This window comes from Chelonoidis abingdonii, chromosome 10 (genome assembly GCF_003597395.2).
Source record: "Chelonoidis abingdonii isolate Lonesome George chromosome 10, CheloAbing_2.0, whole genome shotgun sequence".
Taxonomy (NCBI): Eukaryota; Metazoa; Chordata; order Testudines; family Testudinidae; genus Chelonoidis; species Chelonoidis abingdonii.
This window is the reverse complement of record NC_133778.1, coordinates 48,462,349-48,477,391: the sequence shown is the minus strand read 5'-3', so window position 1 is coordinate 48,477,391 and position 15,043 is coordinate 48,462,349. Positions and strand designations below refer to the sequence as shown.

General features: G+C 45.1%; 1 protein-coding gene across 4 annotated transcripts in view; it reads left to right on the top strand.

The window, feature by feature from the left end:
* The window catches only part of TANC1 (tetratricopeptide repeat, ankyrin repeat and coiled-coil containing 1), a 158,464-nt gene extending 151,083 nt beyond the window's left edge, over window positions 1–7,381 (top strand). For all 4 annotated transcript variants that reach the window (XM_075070211.1, XM_032795123.1, XM_032795121.1 and 1 more), the window contains 3 exons: window positions 1,272–1,418; window positions 2,218–2,318; window positions 4,574–7,381. In XM_075070211.1, the coding sequence (XP_074926312.1) occupies window positions 1,272–1,418; window positions 2,218–2,318; window positions 4,574–6,008 (1,683 nt within the window). In that variant the 3' untranslated portion in view covers window positions 6,009–7,381. The remainder of the gene's footprint in view (window positions 1–1,271; window positions 1,419–2,217; window positions 2,319–4,573) is intronic.
* The last annotated feature ends 7,662 nt before the right edge of the window (window positions 7,382–15,043 follow it).

The window sequence follows — 15,043 nt, the reverse complement described above, 5'->3', positions numbered from 1 at the left end:
ATTCGTTTTACTGAATTGTGTCGTGTTTTATGCACTATGGCCTAAGCCACTATATTAATGAACTCAAACTCAAAGTTTCATTGGTATACAGTGTTCAGGGCTAAGAGTTCTATCCCTGATGCCTTCATGAGGCTATAGTAGCATATATTTAGGGCAGTTGCCTTAGTCTTCCCCGCTCCTTTAACTGCTTTCCTTTATAGCCTTAATTACCAAAAGTGATGGTTTTGGGGCACCCAACTTGAGGGATCTTATAAGAGCTTGGTTTTCAGAAATAACTGAGCGCACAGTCTCTGAAAATCAGGTCCCTATCAAGTATCTCAAGCTGGGTGCCTAAAAATTGATGTACCCAGAATAACTAGTCACTTTTGAAAATGTAGGCCTATTTTTATAAAGAGACACACCATGAGAGAACTTATAACACAAGTTTATTATTTAGGCTAACACAAATTACAAAGCCAAGAAATTATTAAAAACAAGAAATTAACTATAAAATAATTTTAAAAAAAGAAATATTTCAGTTTTATTAATTAAAACCCTTGCTAGTCCTTATCTAAATTCTGCTTTTGTAAGAAGCATTAGCAGCAACATCTCATGGACATTTATCTAACCACAGAGATGTTCTCTGAATGTCTTTTGGATTCTTTTAGAAATTTAAAATTTGTTGGTAGTTGCTGGAGAAGATTAGCTTCAGTTTTCAATCTCTTTTAGGCAAGTCAAGATGTCCCTGCTTCCTGCCCCCCTGCAATTCCTTCCCTCCACAGCATCAAGACACCTTCATTGTTTCAATTCCAGCTCCTAAATGAATTTGGGAGGTGTTGGAATATACATTTGTATGTTGCTCAGGATATAGACTGTCCTTCCTCTGAGTTTATCCTGAGATTTTATAGGTAGGCACCACCTCCAATAAAAGGTGTGGCTTAAAGGCATCATCTGGCCTGCAGAGTTTTGCTGTTTAGACTTTTAAGCTAGTTGTTCAATTATCCTCTGTAAAACTGTTCCACATCAAATACCAGACCAAGAAGTTGTGTTATCAACAAGACCTTACATGTCTGAAGAACTCTGCTTTGGCACCATTTGTTACAGATTTAAATGTAAATATTTGAATAACTATCCCTGTTTTTGAAGAAAAAAAATACTTATTTGTAAATACAAAATCTATAAAAATAGATTCTATTTGAAGAGCATCTGTTTAGCAAATGTCAAATCGGAATGATTAATATTGAGGAATTTACAAATCCAGCTTCTAAAGCTCTTGTGTTCTAAACCTATAGAAAGGGAAGATGAAAGAAGCAGCTCAGCGATATCAGTATGCCTTAAGGAAGTTTCCTCGGGAAGGGTTTGGAGAAGAAATGAAAGCTTTCAATGAACTAAGAGTTTCCCTGTATTTAAACCTGTCACGGTGTCGCAGAAAAACAAATGTAAGTTCTTATTGTTGCTCTGTTGCTCATGTACTTGGAGTACTAGAAACCTCAATGAAGCTCAAACCTCATAAATGTATAAAGGGCTAGTATGCTGTCCTTGCACCATGATGTTCTTGTGATTCTTGCTCTTCCTGCTGAGCTAAAGGAGGGGCAGGCAAAGCTACCACTGGGAGGATGTACAGAATATGTGGTACTAGCATGAAATGAGGGGTAAAGGGAGAGGGGCAAACGATACAGGTGGGCAGATTACCTCTGAAGTGATTGCTACTGTCATGGGTCACTGCTCATGTAAGTGCTGGGACCCCTTCCTTCCCAACCTCTAGTACTAGTAAACTCCTTATCTACTGTTATTTCAGCCATCATCTACTGATTTTGAGCCCCATGTTACCACAACCAATGGGACTCCTCATAAAGTAAAGTAGTACTCAGGGCTTGTCTACATGGGTGAAATTGACCAGCATAGCTATTCCAGAATAACTGCCCTGCTTTTATTCTGGAATAGAGTGTTGACACAAGGGGCTATAACAGAATAGTTATTCTGAAATAGGTATGCTAGACAACTTCCCTGTGTAGATAAGCCTTAGAGGTGGCAGCATAAGGTCCATCCCAATCCCCACTTTTTTTTTTAACCCTCCAACTTTACTTTTGCCAATTTAAATAGTACTGTCTGAAGTGGGTAGGTTATGGGAGCTCTCAAGATTGTTTCTGTTAGTGTCTGCAACTTACATGCATGTAATATTTTAGACATATTTAAATGTCACTGTATACATTGAAAATATAATTACTATTAAATTAGGACTTTGGCATGGCAGAAGAGTTTGCTACCAAGGCACTTGATCTGAAACCCAAATCCTATGAAGCCTATTATGCTAGAGCAAGAGCCAAGAGAAACAGCAGGTACTGTCTGTGACTGTGTCTATAACATTTTTAAACAGCTAATTCGCAGGTAAATTTAAGGTGCTTTAAGTTAGAGATACTTGCAAATTCTTTGTCCGCTTTTCTTCTTTTCCATTTCTGTTTATTAATTTTGTTGGGAGTTAAGTGAATTTAATGCAAGTGAAAGGTGCCAGGTAGGCAGGATATTAAACAGTTGTTTCTGGAATTCCTCATGACACTTGTTTAAATAATGATGGTCAGAGTGAGTAAATGTCCAGTTTTGGTATCTACCTTTTTATAAATGACTGTAAATTAAGCTATATTCCCTTTTATCCTATCCTTTTCCATAGGCCAAAAGCCCTCTTTGGGGTTTGGCTTAGTGTTGACAAGCCCATCACCTAGACTGAGCCAGCAGTAATCCATCAGCATTACTTGCAGGGTACCAAAACTAGCTAACTGGATGGGTCAGCAGTAAAAACCCTGGAACTATTATAGGTGACAGAATGCCAAAGGACAAGAAGCTGTTGAACGAGCAGCAGTTCAAGATGTAGGCAAGAGTGGGGCAGGGAAGAGTAGTTGTCAGTTCTTGGTAGTACTCCTGAGGACATTCTGCACACAAAAAAATTAAAAACCTGTGCACAATATTTTAAAATTCTGCAAGTGCTGTTTGTCAAATAAAAGTGAAAGCTCCAACATGGCATTGGGGAGCACAGGCCAGTGGCTGCACAGAGGTGGGAGATCACTGTGCAGTTATTGACTCGATGGTGAGGCTGCACCCAAGGCTGACACAGTGCAAGGACTGGGCCTGCCCCAGAAACACTGCAGGACCCTGCCCCTCCATGCCAGGTGCGCCAGGTGTGGGCAGGCAGGATCCAAGTGTGGAGGGGCTTAGTGTGGGGGTATCCGGATGGGGGTTGAGAAGATTCTGTGAGGGGCAATCTGGGTGCGGGCGGTTCAGTGGGGGATCTGGGTTTGGGGGAGATCTGGATGCACAGGGGCTTGTTGGGGGGTTCTGGGTGCAGTGGTAATAGACTCTGCAGGGAGGTCCATGAGAGAGTGGTTGGGGCTTAGCGAGGGGGTTTGGGTGCAGGGGGGGCTAGAATTCACAGGGGAGTCTAGATGTGCAGAGGTCAGTGGGGGGTCCAGCTGGGGGAGTGGGGCTCAGTGAGATGAGGATCCAGGTGTGGGTGGCTCGTTGAGGTACTTCAGGTGCAGAGGGAGGGGGGTTTTGAGTGTGGAGGGGTGAGGCTCAGTGAGATATGAGGTATGGGTATGGGGAGGGGGTCTGGATCCATGAGGGTTGGGCAAATGGGGGAGCAGCTCCCTGTACAGTGATCCCTCCCCCTGCAGCTGAGCAGCAATGGGTGCAGGAAAAGCAGGGAGGAGGGAGTTTGCATAGCTTCCTACAGCTACGGATAGGTCTGACACAGCCCTGGATGCCGTGCAGGGGAAGAGGAAGTCCCATCCTCCCCAGCCCAGCCGGGACTAGGAGCTGAGCCCAGCACAGTGTACGAGCCTCCTCAGTCTTCCTCAGTCCCACCCTCTGCCCCACAGTGATTTACCTCTCTGCTGGCTGCCCTAGGCACCTGAAACATACTGCTGGGGAGGGTCATGTGACCGCTGTTGCGTGGCTTCCCTTTGCTTCCCCATCAGAAAGTCGTTTTTCTGCAGGGAAGCAAAGAAATCTGCAGGCAACATAAATTCTGCACATGTGCAGTATTCCCCCAGGTGTATGGTGGGAACCTAATCCTCCAAAGAATCTGGTCCCAGCAAGAGGTACCTTTTTCCTTCTTTTTCTACAGCCAGAGAGAGAGGAGAGTGCACTTATTCTGGGGTATGGAACATTACAAAGGAACTCAGTGTGCCAGTTACAGTGAAGCACCTTTTGTGCTGAATTCCTTATCCCCGCCTGTTGCTGTGTCCAGTGCTGCCAGCTAACTCACTGCTTTTGCCTTCTTGAAGGGCTTCTGATCCTCCAATGGGATGGAGTGGGAATGATATGAGACTTCTTTGTCTCTTTTCTCCTCATTCCTAAGGTGCCCTTTGAGTGTTGAGAATTCCCTAATTTCCTACCACCACATTAAGTAGCAGATACTGTTAAAAGACAATAGATCAAAGGGCTGCCTTGATGGGTAATAGAGATCACAGCCAGTACACAATGGTGGAAGTTTAATTGCCCAAAGTTGTAATAATTTTTTTTACTTTTAGAAGGGGACAAGGTGGGTGAGGGGTTCTTTTGGAACAGTTTACTTTTATTTATTTTTTCCTTTACACAGACAGTTTCTTACAGCTCTTGCTGACCTACGTGAAGCCATAAAATTGTGCCCCAGTAATCAAGAAATCAAAAGGCTCCTAGCTAGAGTAGAAGAGGAGTGTAAACAGTTTCAGAGAACACAGCAACAAAAGCAGCAGTCTCCACAGCCAGCACAGCTGAATGACTCTGACAATGAGGAGGTTCTTGTCCAAGGAGTGAATGATCATTTCAATCTTGAAGAAAGAGAAGAAGAATTTCCACACCATGATGACCCCTTTCCGTCTTCACAGAGGCTGCAGCGTTCCCAGACAGCTTCTCCCTATAGCAGAACCCTTCAAGACGGCCTTCAGCAGAAAGCCAGACCCATGTCCCCTCAGAAAAAAAATGGGAGTAAATATCTGAAAGAACCAGGGTTGATCATGCAACCTACAAAGCAAGCACAGATTGTGAAAACTAATCAGCATTTGAATTCCATTCAGCCTGGATCAAGAACTGGAGCTACACTGTGTAGTGCAAAGACACCGTCTCCTTTTCAGCATCTTCCCACAAATGCTATGCCTGTCCGACACCCTGGAAATCTAACCAATAAAAGTCAGCATTTAGATGGGCCAAACACTTTATCATCTGGAAGCATTCCCACAGGTTTCAGTTCTGGACTGTACAATGAAAAGTTAGCATCCAACCAGTGTCCCCATTTACAGCATAGTGAGAGTGTCTCTTCTCACTCTTTCACAAGCAAGGCCAAAACCACTGATAGGCTTACTGTCCTTGCACCCTCAGTCATGGAGAAAGCAGCTCCAATTCAAGGAATTCAAATGAATTGCAGTGAAGCAAGGCAGCAAGCCTCTGTAACTAATGTCATCTCTTCTGGCTCTCCATCTAGCAGCATGATCGTTTCCAGCTCAACCAGTAGTTTAACTTCAAGCAGCAGCTTTTCAGATAGCGTGAAAGGGTTAGGGCCAGATGTTCGAATCAAGGAAAATAAAGTTAGTCAAGTTCAGAGTGGTACAACTGAACACAGACCTCGGAATACACCATTTATGGGGATAATGGATAAGACAGCAAGGTTCCAGCAGCAGAGTAATCAAACTAATCGCACTTGGCATTGTCAGGCATCTGAAGGGTTACTAAAAGATGCTTCTGGTGGGTTTGTTCAATCTGTAAACTGTGAGCAATTCTCTGCCAGACAGACAGGTGGATACAGTAATCAGACTAAAACTTCCTCTCCTGCTATTGCCCTAGGAGAAAATATCCAAAATGGAATGCAGCCTAAAGAACTTGAAGAGCTCAAGTGCCAAAAGCCTGCCCACTGTCAAGATACGAGGATGTCTAAAACTGTTCCTCATTTGTATCCAGATGCTATATCTGAACAGCAGTCTCATGTTAATAAGGAAGGTCATCTAACTCCTGTCACTTCTGCAAAACCAAAGCGATCTTTCATAGAGTCTAATGTATGAATATATCATTTTATATAATAATAAACTGTTTGTAAAACTTAGCACATAACAGCATATTGATTACTTAAGTTAATCACTACTATAGGGCTGTTTCATCATAGAATATTGTTTCTGCATAACATTGATTATTATCTGGCCACTTTTCTAATTATGAGTAGGTTTTCCATGTTGGCCAGTATTATTCATAGAAATATGGGATACAACCACTTCCTTAAGAAGCTATACATACCACCATGGAACAAGAATATTAACTGGAATGTCAAATTTAACTAGAAATGCATTTACATGGTTACCTAAGATTGTGAATGCACCAAATTGGGACCATGAAAGAGGAAAAAGATTACTTTTCATTATATTCCATCTTTATTGTAAGACTTATAACATTTTCCTCTTATACAGGGCTTTAATCTTGGCTTTTGATTGTACTAAAAGTCATCACTTGCATAATAATCATAATATGCCTCTTTCTAGTACTTAAAATGCTTGATTCTAACAAAGTTGTGAGGGTAAAATACATAGTATGTAACATCCAGATCTGTAAATGACTGTTTTCTTATCAAAAAGATATAGTATTATTTCATTAGTTTACTAGGGGGATTTAATTGGGATGCATGATGTAAATGTAGGAACTTTTAAGTCACTTGTATATGAGTAACTTTAAGTAGCTATGTTTTGACATGTAAATATTATATTTTTAATTGCTACAAGAAACCAAGTAAATCCAGTAAATTACAGCAACAGATTTGCATGCATTTTTTAAAAAAGCTTCAACCATACTGGTTATTGCACTGAATATTATTATATTATGGCATGTTAACAGTATACCAGTAACCGCACTTTATATAGTTTACCTAAAATACCTTTAAGGTGCTACCTTAATACAAAATGATGTATTGTACATTCACAAAGAAGAGGTACAGGAATGAAATACTTTATAGAAACGTTTTTATAGGAAGCCTGATGTATTATTTTGAGAATATAAAGATGAAAATTTGAGGAAAGGGGTAGGTGCGCATTTGCTTTGTAGGATGGGATTAAATTTTTTTTTCAGAGCTTGAGAGGAAAAAGGTTCTATATTTGCAAGAATGTTTTCAAAATGAATAGTTGTAATGACATTCCTGTGTGTAATAAAGGTTTGTGTTGTACAAGTTGGAATTTTCAACTTTTATTCCCATGTACAGTATGTGTGTATGTTGTAAAAACAACCTTACACGTTTTTACAAATTACTTTGGAGTTTGCATTATTACACCCTAGCTTATTTATTGTTTACTGTTTCTTTGATATTTGTGCAAGTCTTGTTCTCTTCTTCAGTAGTTCTCTTTTTGCACTGCTACTGTATTTTTTTCCTTATGAAATAAAGACTATTAATATAGTGGGTTGAGAGGTGCACTCTTATTTTGTGTATTGTGTACTGGTATAAAAACCACCAACAGATGCACACAAATTAGATCAATGATGTATATGTAGTACAGTTATAGAAAGGGGTCTGCTTGTAACTGCATTATATGATTCTCCCCACCCCCCATTTTTCCTGATGAGGCCCGTATAGCTTCACCAGTATCTTCTGAGGGTAAACACTGATGACTGAGGTCTGGAGAATATGCAGGATGATCTTTTGAAGGTGAAAGACTTGTCTTGATTGCCATCAGTTCTCCAGTACAGTAGAACCTCAAAGATACGAACACCAGAGTTATGGACTGATGATCAACCAGATGCCATGGGGATCCGGAAGTACGCTATCAGACAGCAGCGGAGACGACAAACCCCCAGTGTACTGTACTGTGCCTATATTGCATCTTAAAGGTGGGCACTTCTGGGCTTCCTGTTGCCACCCCACCTCCATGCACGGGGCAGCCGCTTACTGGTAGGAGATGGTGAATGCTGTTTTCCCTCTTCCTCCCGCTAGCTGGGAGGGGGACAAGTTTTCAAACTCAGATCCCAGGAAAGAAACTTCCCAAGCTGCTACTGAAACCTGGCCTGGAGTGTAAGCTGCTGGAGCTCCTGCCTGCAAACTGCGCTGTGGAGGAGCAGCTCAGTTTTAAAGGGCCTGCACCACACACCTACTGACACTGTGGTGCCCCAAGGTGCCTCACTCATCACCCTTGCAGTCAGGGGTTTAGAACCAGTTGCCTGTGTCCACCCCCATTGCAGATGATTAGCTGCAGTTGTGGAGCCAAGCATGCCCTCTTGGAGTCACTGCAGACGCAAGTGAACTGGCTGCTCCATCAGAGAGATCAAGAGATGCTCTCAAGGCATGCTTAGAGTGTTCCTAGCTCTCCAACTAGATAGAGGAATGGCTCTTTATTTTCCAGAATATATTCGGCCCTGGAGGTTACTGTGGACAATGAGTAGGAGTATCTGGTTAAACCACTAAAATTTTTATCTGCTGCAAGGACTTGTCTGCACAGAGAAATTATAATGATGTATAAGATCAGGGATGAATTTAAAGTGTTGTAACTACATCAATAAAAATCAGTGTATGGACACTCCTATTTTGATATGGGTGTCTTTTTCCAGTTTACCTTATGTTGTTTCAGAAGCAGTTTAAGCTAAACTGCAAAAGGCTGGTCTTAATCCAGCGTAAGGGTATGTCTACGCTACTCATGTTACAGCGCGGCTGCGGCAGTGCTGTGACATGGGCAGTGTAGACATGATTTATCGCTGGGGGAGAGCTCTCCTGGCAATAAATATATATAAAAAAAAAAAATCCCTAATGAGCGGTGGTAGCTTTATCCCAGCGACAAAGTGCTGTCTATACTGCCGCTTTACAGTGCTAAAACTTTAGTTGTTCAGGGGTGTTTTTTACACCCCTGAAGGACAAACGTTTTAGCGCTGAAAGTAGCAGTGTAGACAAGGCCAACGTGAAGGGGGGGGAAGCCAGTACAAATTACCAGGGCCTAGCATTCCGGAAGGGGGCCGGGGCGTGGCTTCGTCAGTCCTGTTTAGCCGGTCCACCCTTGGTGGTGGGCCAGAAAAAAATTTTTCACTGGGGCCCGAACCCGCACTTGGTGGCCCTGAGTGTAGACACAGCTTAAGAGCCTTCATATAGAGATGTTATACCTACATAGTTTACCTTTAAGCGCTGTAGTTATACTGATATAATTATCCTTGAAAAATCTCCTTTGTAGGCAAGCCCTAAATAAGAAAAGATTTTTCAGTCCAAAGCATCAAACTGCCTGGATTATTTATCTCCTAGAACAAAGGTTTGACTGAACTGAATTTACTTCTGTCAGCCAAAACCAGTGAGCGAGTCAGATGCCAGGTGCTGATAAAAATAAGTTAAACCACCCTTTGAGACCTCATAAAAATGATAGCAGCCTTCAACTACTTAAAGCAAGGTTCCAAACAGGATGGAGTTCTGCTGCTGTTCTTAGTGGTGGCAGATGACAGAACAAGGAGCAATGGTCTCAAGTTGCAGTGGGGTAGGTCTAGATTGGATAGTAGGAAAAACTATTTCACTAGGAGGGTGGTGAAGCACTGGAATGGGTTACCTAGGGAGGTGGTGGAATCTCCTTTCTTAGAGGTTTTTAAGTTTTTAAGGCCCAGCTTGACAAAGCCCTGGCTGGGATGATTTAGTTGGGGTTGGTCCTACTTTGACCAGGGTGTTGGACTAGATGACCACCTGAGGTCTCTTCCAACCCTAATCTTCTATGATTCTATTCATCAGATTTATAAAAGCAGGGCCACTCAGACCTTCCTCAGCTGTCGCAGCCCAACCACCATTGTTAAAGTGGGCTGCTGTTTCCTTTCCTTGAAGATGTCAGAATGTTCAGGCTTTCCTTGACAAAGATACCAAAGAAATGTGTAATACTGCCATCGTCCTGCTGCCAGATGCTAGGGGGTTCTGGGGTCACTCGGAGGGGAAGAGGAGGCAATAATGCATTCTTATACAGAAGTGATAGTGGTACACTTCCAATGTTCATCTTCTCTAGCTTTATCAGAGTCAGGAAGCATTGCTGAACATGGGAAATTGAGTGATGAGGGTCTAGCCAATATTGCAGGAGCCGTTTTAGGAGACGACTTCCTATGAGATTAAGGGTATCTTGTTCTTCATCCCATTGCTCTTGCTGAAGATGTAGGGGAAAAGCAGATAAGGGTTGGGAGTAATCCCTCAAAAACTGCAGGATATGTAAAAAGAACAAAGATTAAATCCTTAGGGAGCCCAGATAACTGTTCTTGGAAGTCTGTTGATGGGTCTGACTGAGACTATGGCCTGGTCTACACTACGCGTTTATACCGAATTTAGCAGTGTTAAACTGAATGAACCCTGCACCCGTCCACACAACGAAGCCCTTTATATCAATATAAAGGGCTTTTAATACTGATATTTGTAATCCTCCCCGATGAGGGGAGTAGCACTGAAATCGGTATTGCCATCTCAGATTAGGGTTAGTGTGGTCGCAAATCGACAGTATTGGCCTCCGGGCGCTATCCCACAGTGCACCATTGTGACAGCTCTGGACAGCAATCGGAACTCGGATGCACTGGCCAGATAGACAGGAAAAGCCCCGCGAACTTCTGAATTTCATTTCCTGTTTGCCCAGCATGAAGCGCTGATCAGCACAGGTGACCATGCAGTCCCAGAATCCAAAAAGAGCTCCAGCATGGACCGTACAGGAGATACTGGCTCTGATTGCTGTATGGGGAGACAAATCTGTTCTATCAGAGCTCCGTTCCAAAAGATGAAATGCCAAAGCATTTGAAAAAATCTCCAAGGGTATGATAGACAGAGGCCAGAGCAGGGACTTAGCACAGTGCTGCGTGACAAGGAAAGCCAAAGAATCAAATGGATGCTCATGGAGGGAGGGAGGGGGGACCGAGGACTTGAGCTATCCCACAGTTCCTGCAGTCTCCGAAAACTATTTACATTCTTGGCTGAGCTCCCAATGCCTGAAGGGTCAAAAACATTGTTGCGGGTGGTTCAGGGTATATGTTGTCAATTTCCTCCCCTCCCCCGCCCGTGAAAGAAAAGGGAAAAAAATCGTTTCTCGCCTTTTTTCAGTGTCACCGTATGTTTACTGGATGCTGCTTGTAGATGCAGTGCTGAACAGCAGCATCCCCTTTCCTCCCCTTCCTGATGGCAGATGGTGCAATAGGCTTGGTAACTGTCATCATCCTGAGTGCTCCTGGCTGGCCTCAGTGATTCCCTTCTTTAAGCTTTGTCTCCTGGAGATTCAGTCCTGCCTGGAATATCAGAGCAGCTGGAGGCTGCGCTCCTCACCCCCCCATCTTTTAATGACCAATGCAGATTCTGTCCTGCCTGGACTATCACAGCAGCTGGAGGCTGCCTCCCCTTCATTTTATCTCAAACAAGTCAGTGTTTCTTATTCATGCATTCTTTATTACTTCATCACACAAATGGGGGGATAACTGCCATGGTAGCCCAGGAGGGGTGTGGGAGGAGGGAAGCAAGAGGTGGGGTTGTTGCAGGGGCACCCCCTAGAATGGCACGTAGCTCATCATTTCTGCGGGATGTCTGGGGCTCTGACCCGGAGCGGCTGTCTGCTCTGGTTCTTTAGTAGGCTTTCCCCATATTCTAGGCAGGACTGACTCTACTTTTAGACAAAACATAAAGAAGGGAATGACCTGAGGAGTCATTCCCATTTTTGTCTATGTGCCCCCAGCTGATGTCAGTGAGGCCAGCCAGGAGCACCCATGATAACAGCAGATGGTACAATAGGGCTGCTAACCGTCACTAACAGTTTCCAAAGCTGCAGCACAGTGCAATAGGGCGGGTAAAAGTGTCTGCTACCTTGCAAAGGCAAATGAATGCTGCTGTGTAGCACTACAGTACTGCGTCTGTCAGCAGCATCCGGTACACATACGGTGAGTGAAAAAAGGCTAAATGGGCTCCATGGTTGCCATGCTATGGCATCTGCCAGGGCACTCCAGGGAAAAAGGGCGTGTAATGATTGTCTGCCATTGCTTTCATGAAGGACTGAGTGACTACATTTATCCAGAATCACCTATGACATGGTTTTTGCCCCATCATGCATTGAGATCTCAACCCAGAATTCCAATGGGTGGGGGAGACTGCGGGAACTATGGGATGGCTAGCCAGAGTGCAATGTTCTAGAAATCGACACTAGCCTCGGTACATGGATGTGCACTGCCGAATTAATGTGCTTAGTGTGGCCACATGCACTTGACTTTATATAATCTGTTTCCAAATACCAGTTTCGCTAAAATTGGAATAATCCTGTAGTGTAGTCATACCCTATGCTGTGGATTGAGGAGGACTGAGCCCATTCATTAGGAGCTACCCTCTTCATTTGCAAAAAGGGAGCAGAGGTGGGCTGAGGTACATTTGGCAGCACTGCTACACGAGCTGTGTGTCATTTTCCCAGAGCCCTTCTCTAGTGTCTTGCTCAACAGTGCCTCCTGCATAAGGAGATTTCCTTCGTGGCAAGTATATACATCCCATACAAATTTTAGCAGAATAACATTTTAGGCAGTAGAAAGACGCAGCAACCCATCTGAAGGAAATGTACAGGTGTAAGAAATACACATCTTCTCTGCAGGGTGAGCCCTAGGGATGGAGCAGAACTACCCTACTCTAACCAAACTAAGCAAAAGATTTTTATTTTAACAATACATCATCTCTCCATCACTAGAAGTAACTGTGTATTTAAAAAGGGGGCAACTCCTTAAAGGTGAACTGTTTCATAACATTGTAACAGATAACAAGTTTACTATTTTTAAACCCTATTTACATACCTAGTTTGAAAGGTTATGAAGTTGCATCCTGAGACGTGTAACTCTCCTACAGGATGACTGTGGAGGACAGTGATTCTCCTCCAATTCATAGCAATTTAAATAAATACTTGCAATGAAATTACACTTGTAATTTACACTAGAGGACAGGGATATTTTTTGAATCAGGCTCACAATTTATAATGCATTTGCTAGGGAAGGTGGCAGAGAAGCTTGTGAGGCAACCCTAAGTGGGGTAGGTCCTGACATTTGAGTCCTGCATGATGGTTGCTTTCTTGTATCATTCATATTTAGTAGACTAGCATTACTTCCATTCATGGGCTGACATACTGCAGCTGAAAAATGGGTGGAATTTTTCAAAGGTACATTAAAAAAACAGGAAGAGGGAATGGGGGGGGGGGTAGACTCTGCCCCCTAGATCCAGAAACATCACATTACCAACCTTTCAGTACGGAAATTAGGTCAACTGGTGCCTGGGCCCCTTGTGTTCCTGGATCCTGCAGAGTGCTCCCCCAGTGTGTAACTAACTAGACAAGGCTGTGAAAGAAGCTAATAGAGAAGGCTATAAGGCAGTGAAAAGTTATGCTGGAGGAGGTGAGCGAGAACCTAATCGGAATAGGGTGGCACTTTCCTCAAGTACCAGAGTAGCAACAATTTTCCTTCCACCCTTTTTTCCAATATGAGGCAGCTATGTACTCACTCTTGGTCAGGGTGAGGTTAGAGCAACAACGACCTTGTCAGTGTGTAATAAATTCAAAATTCCTGGTTTAGGAATCATACAAGCTGGGGTCAGACTGCATCTTGAAGCCAGAAGGGATTAACTAACTGCAGAGGTCCACGATGTGGTTTTTTTTTTGGGGGGGGGGGGGTAAACCCCGGAGCCACAGTGCAGTGTGGGACAGAAGCGTCGAGGATTTCCGCCCCCCAAGCTCTGCGGCGCCTGCTTGGAGCCCCGAGGCTGACTCCGGCAGCCTGCAGGCGTAAAGCCTCCTGACCGCCCCCCCGCCCGCCTTCCCCCAACCCCCACACACCCCGTCCTGTTCCTTCCCGCGAGTTTTTATAGCGCGGCCGGGAGCGGTGCGAGCCCCGCGCTACTGCAGGTCTTACAGACTAGCTCAGGCCGTGCCCGCCAGCAACCACCCGCCCCGTGCCCCGTAACTCGGCCGGGGTGGCTGGGGCAGTGACAAGCTCAGCGCTAACCTGCCCAACGGCTCGGTACAGGCACACCCGGGTTCCCCGCAGTAACAGGCCAGCGGCACCGCCCCCCCTCCCCCCCCCCGACAAACCCTTTGCGGACTTTTGCCCCCCACCAACTGCCATTTTGTCGTTTTCATCCCGCGCCTCTCTCCCAAGCTCCCAGCGCGCGCGGCCGGTGTAGCACGTTGATACACTAGACCGGCACCGGGGCCCTCCAGGGCAGCGCCCCGCCCGCCAGCAAGTCCGTGAAGTGGTTGGGGCCCAGTAAGGGGCAGTGTGGGAAGCAGGGGGCGGGGCCGGGCAGGGTGTGCAAGTCTGGGGCAGAATTGGAAAGGGTGGAGAAGATAGGAGCTGTGTGCAAGTGCCAGCAGAGCACAAGAAGGTGCAGGGAAGGAGCTGGTGGCGATGTCTGGGGGGTGGGTACTATGTTCCAAGGGCAGCAATTGGGAAAGTTGGAGACAGGCGTGGCCTATGGAGACTGGGCACAGGGAAATTTGGGTAGGGGACTGGGGAGTTGAGCACAGGCAAGGGAAAGTGGGGGTGGGACAAGTAGGGAATTGCCAGTGGCAAAGTGTGAGAACTGTGTGCAGAGAGGGATGTTGTGCACAGGGCCGCCCCGGGGGGGGGGGGGCAAGTGGGGCAATTGCCCCGGTCCCGCAGGGGCCCCGCGCGCAACTGTGTGACTGTTCTGATATTCCCTGACGAAGCAGCTCTGCGCTCCTGGAAAGCAGCAGCTGTTGCTGCTAGGCAACCAGAGATGCTGACTGCTGACCTCAGGCACAGCCAGCTGCTGGGGAGGGGGGAGGGGGCAGAAGGCGTATCTGCTCACCTGGAGGAGACACCGAGCAAGGGAGCTTCTTCTGGTCTGGTGGGACTGGGAGACAGGATGATAATCTCTGCAGTGACCTCACTCACCTCTGAACAGCTGCTGAGATCTTTCCAACTGTGGTCGAGTGTTTGACCCTGTTGATTTCCCGTAGGTTTGTAATATTGGGGTTGGTGTTGTGGTTTCAGCGGTGGTTGCTAGTATTGAGGGTGAGTTCTGTGCGTGCCGGGTCTGTTCTTAGAACTAAAGTTGATCTGTAATGTAACCCCAGGAACAAAAGCCCCTGTCTGCAATATG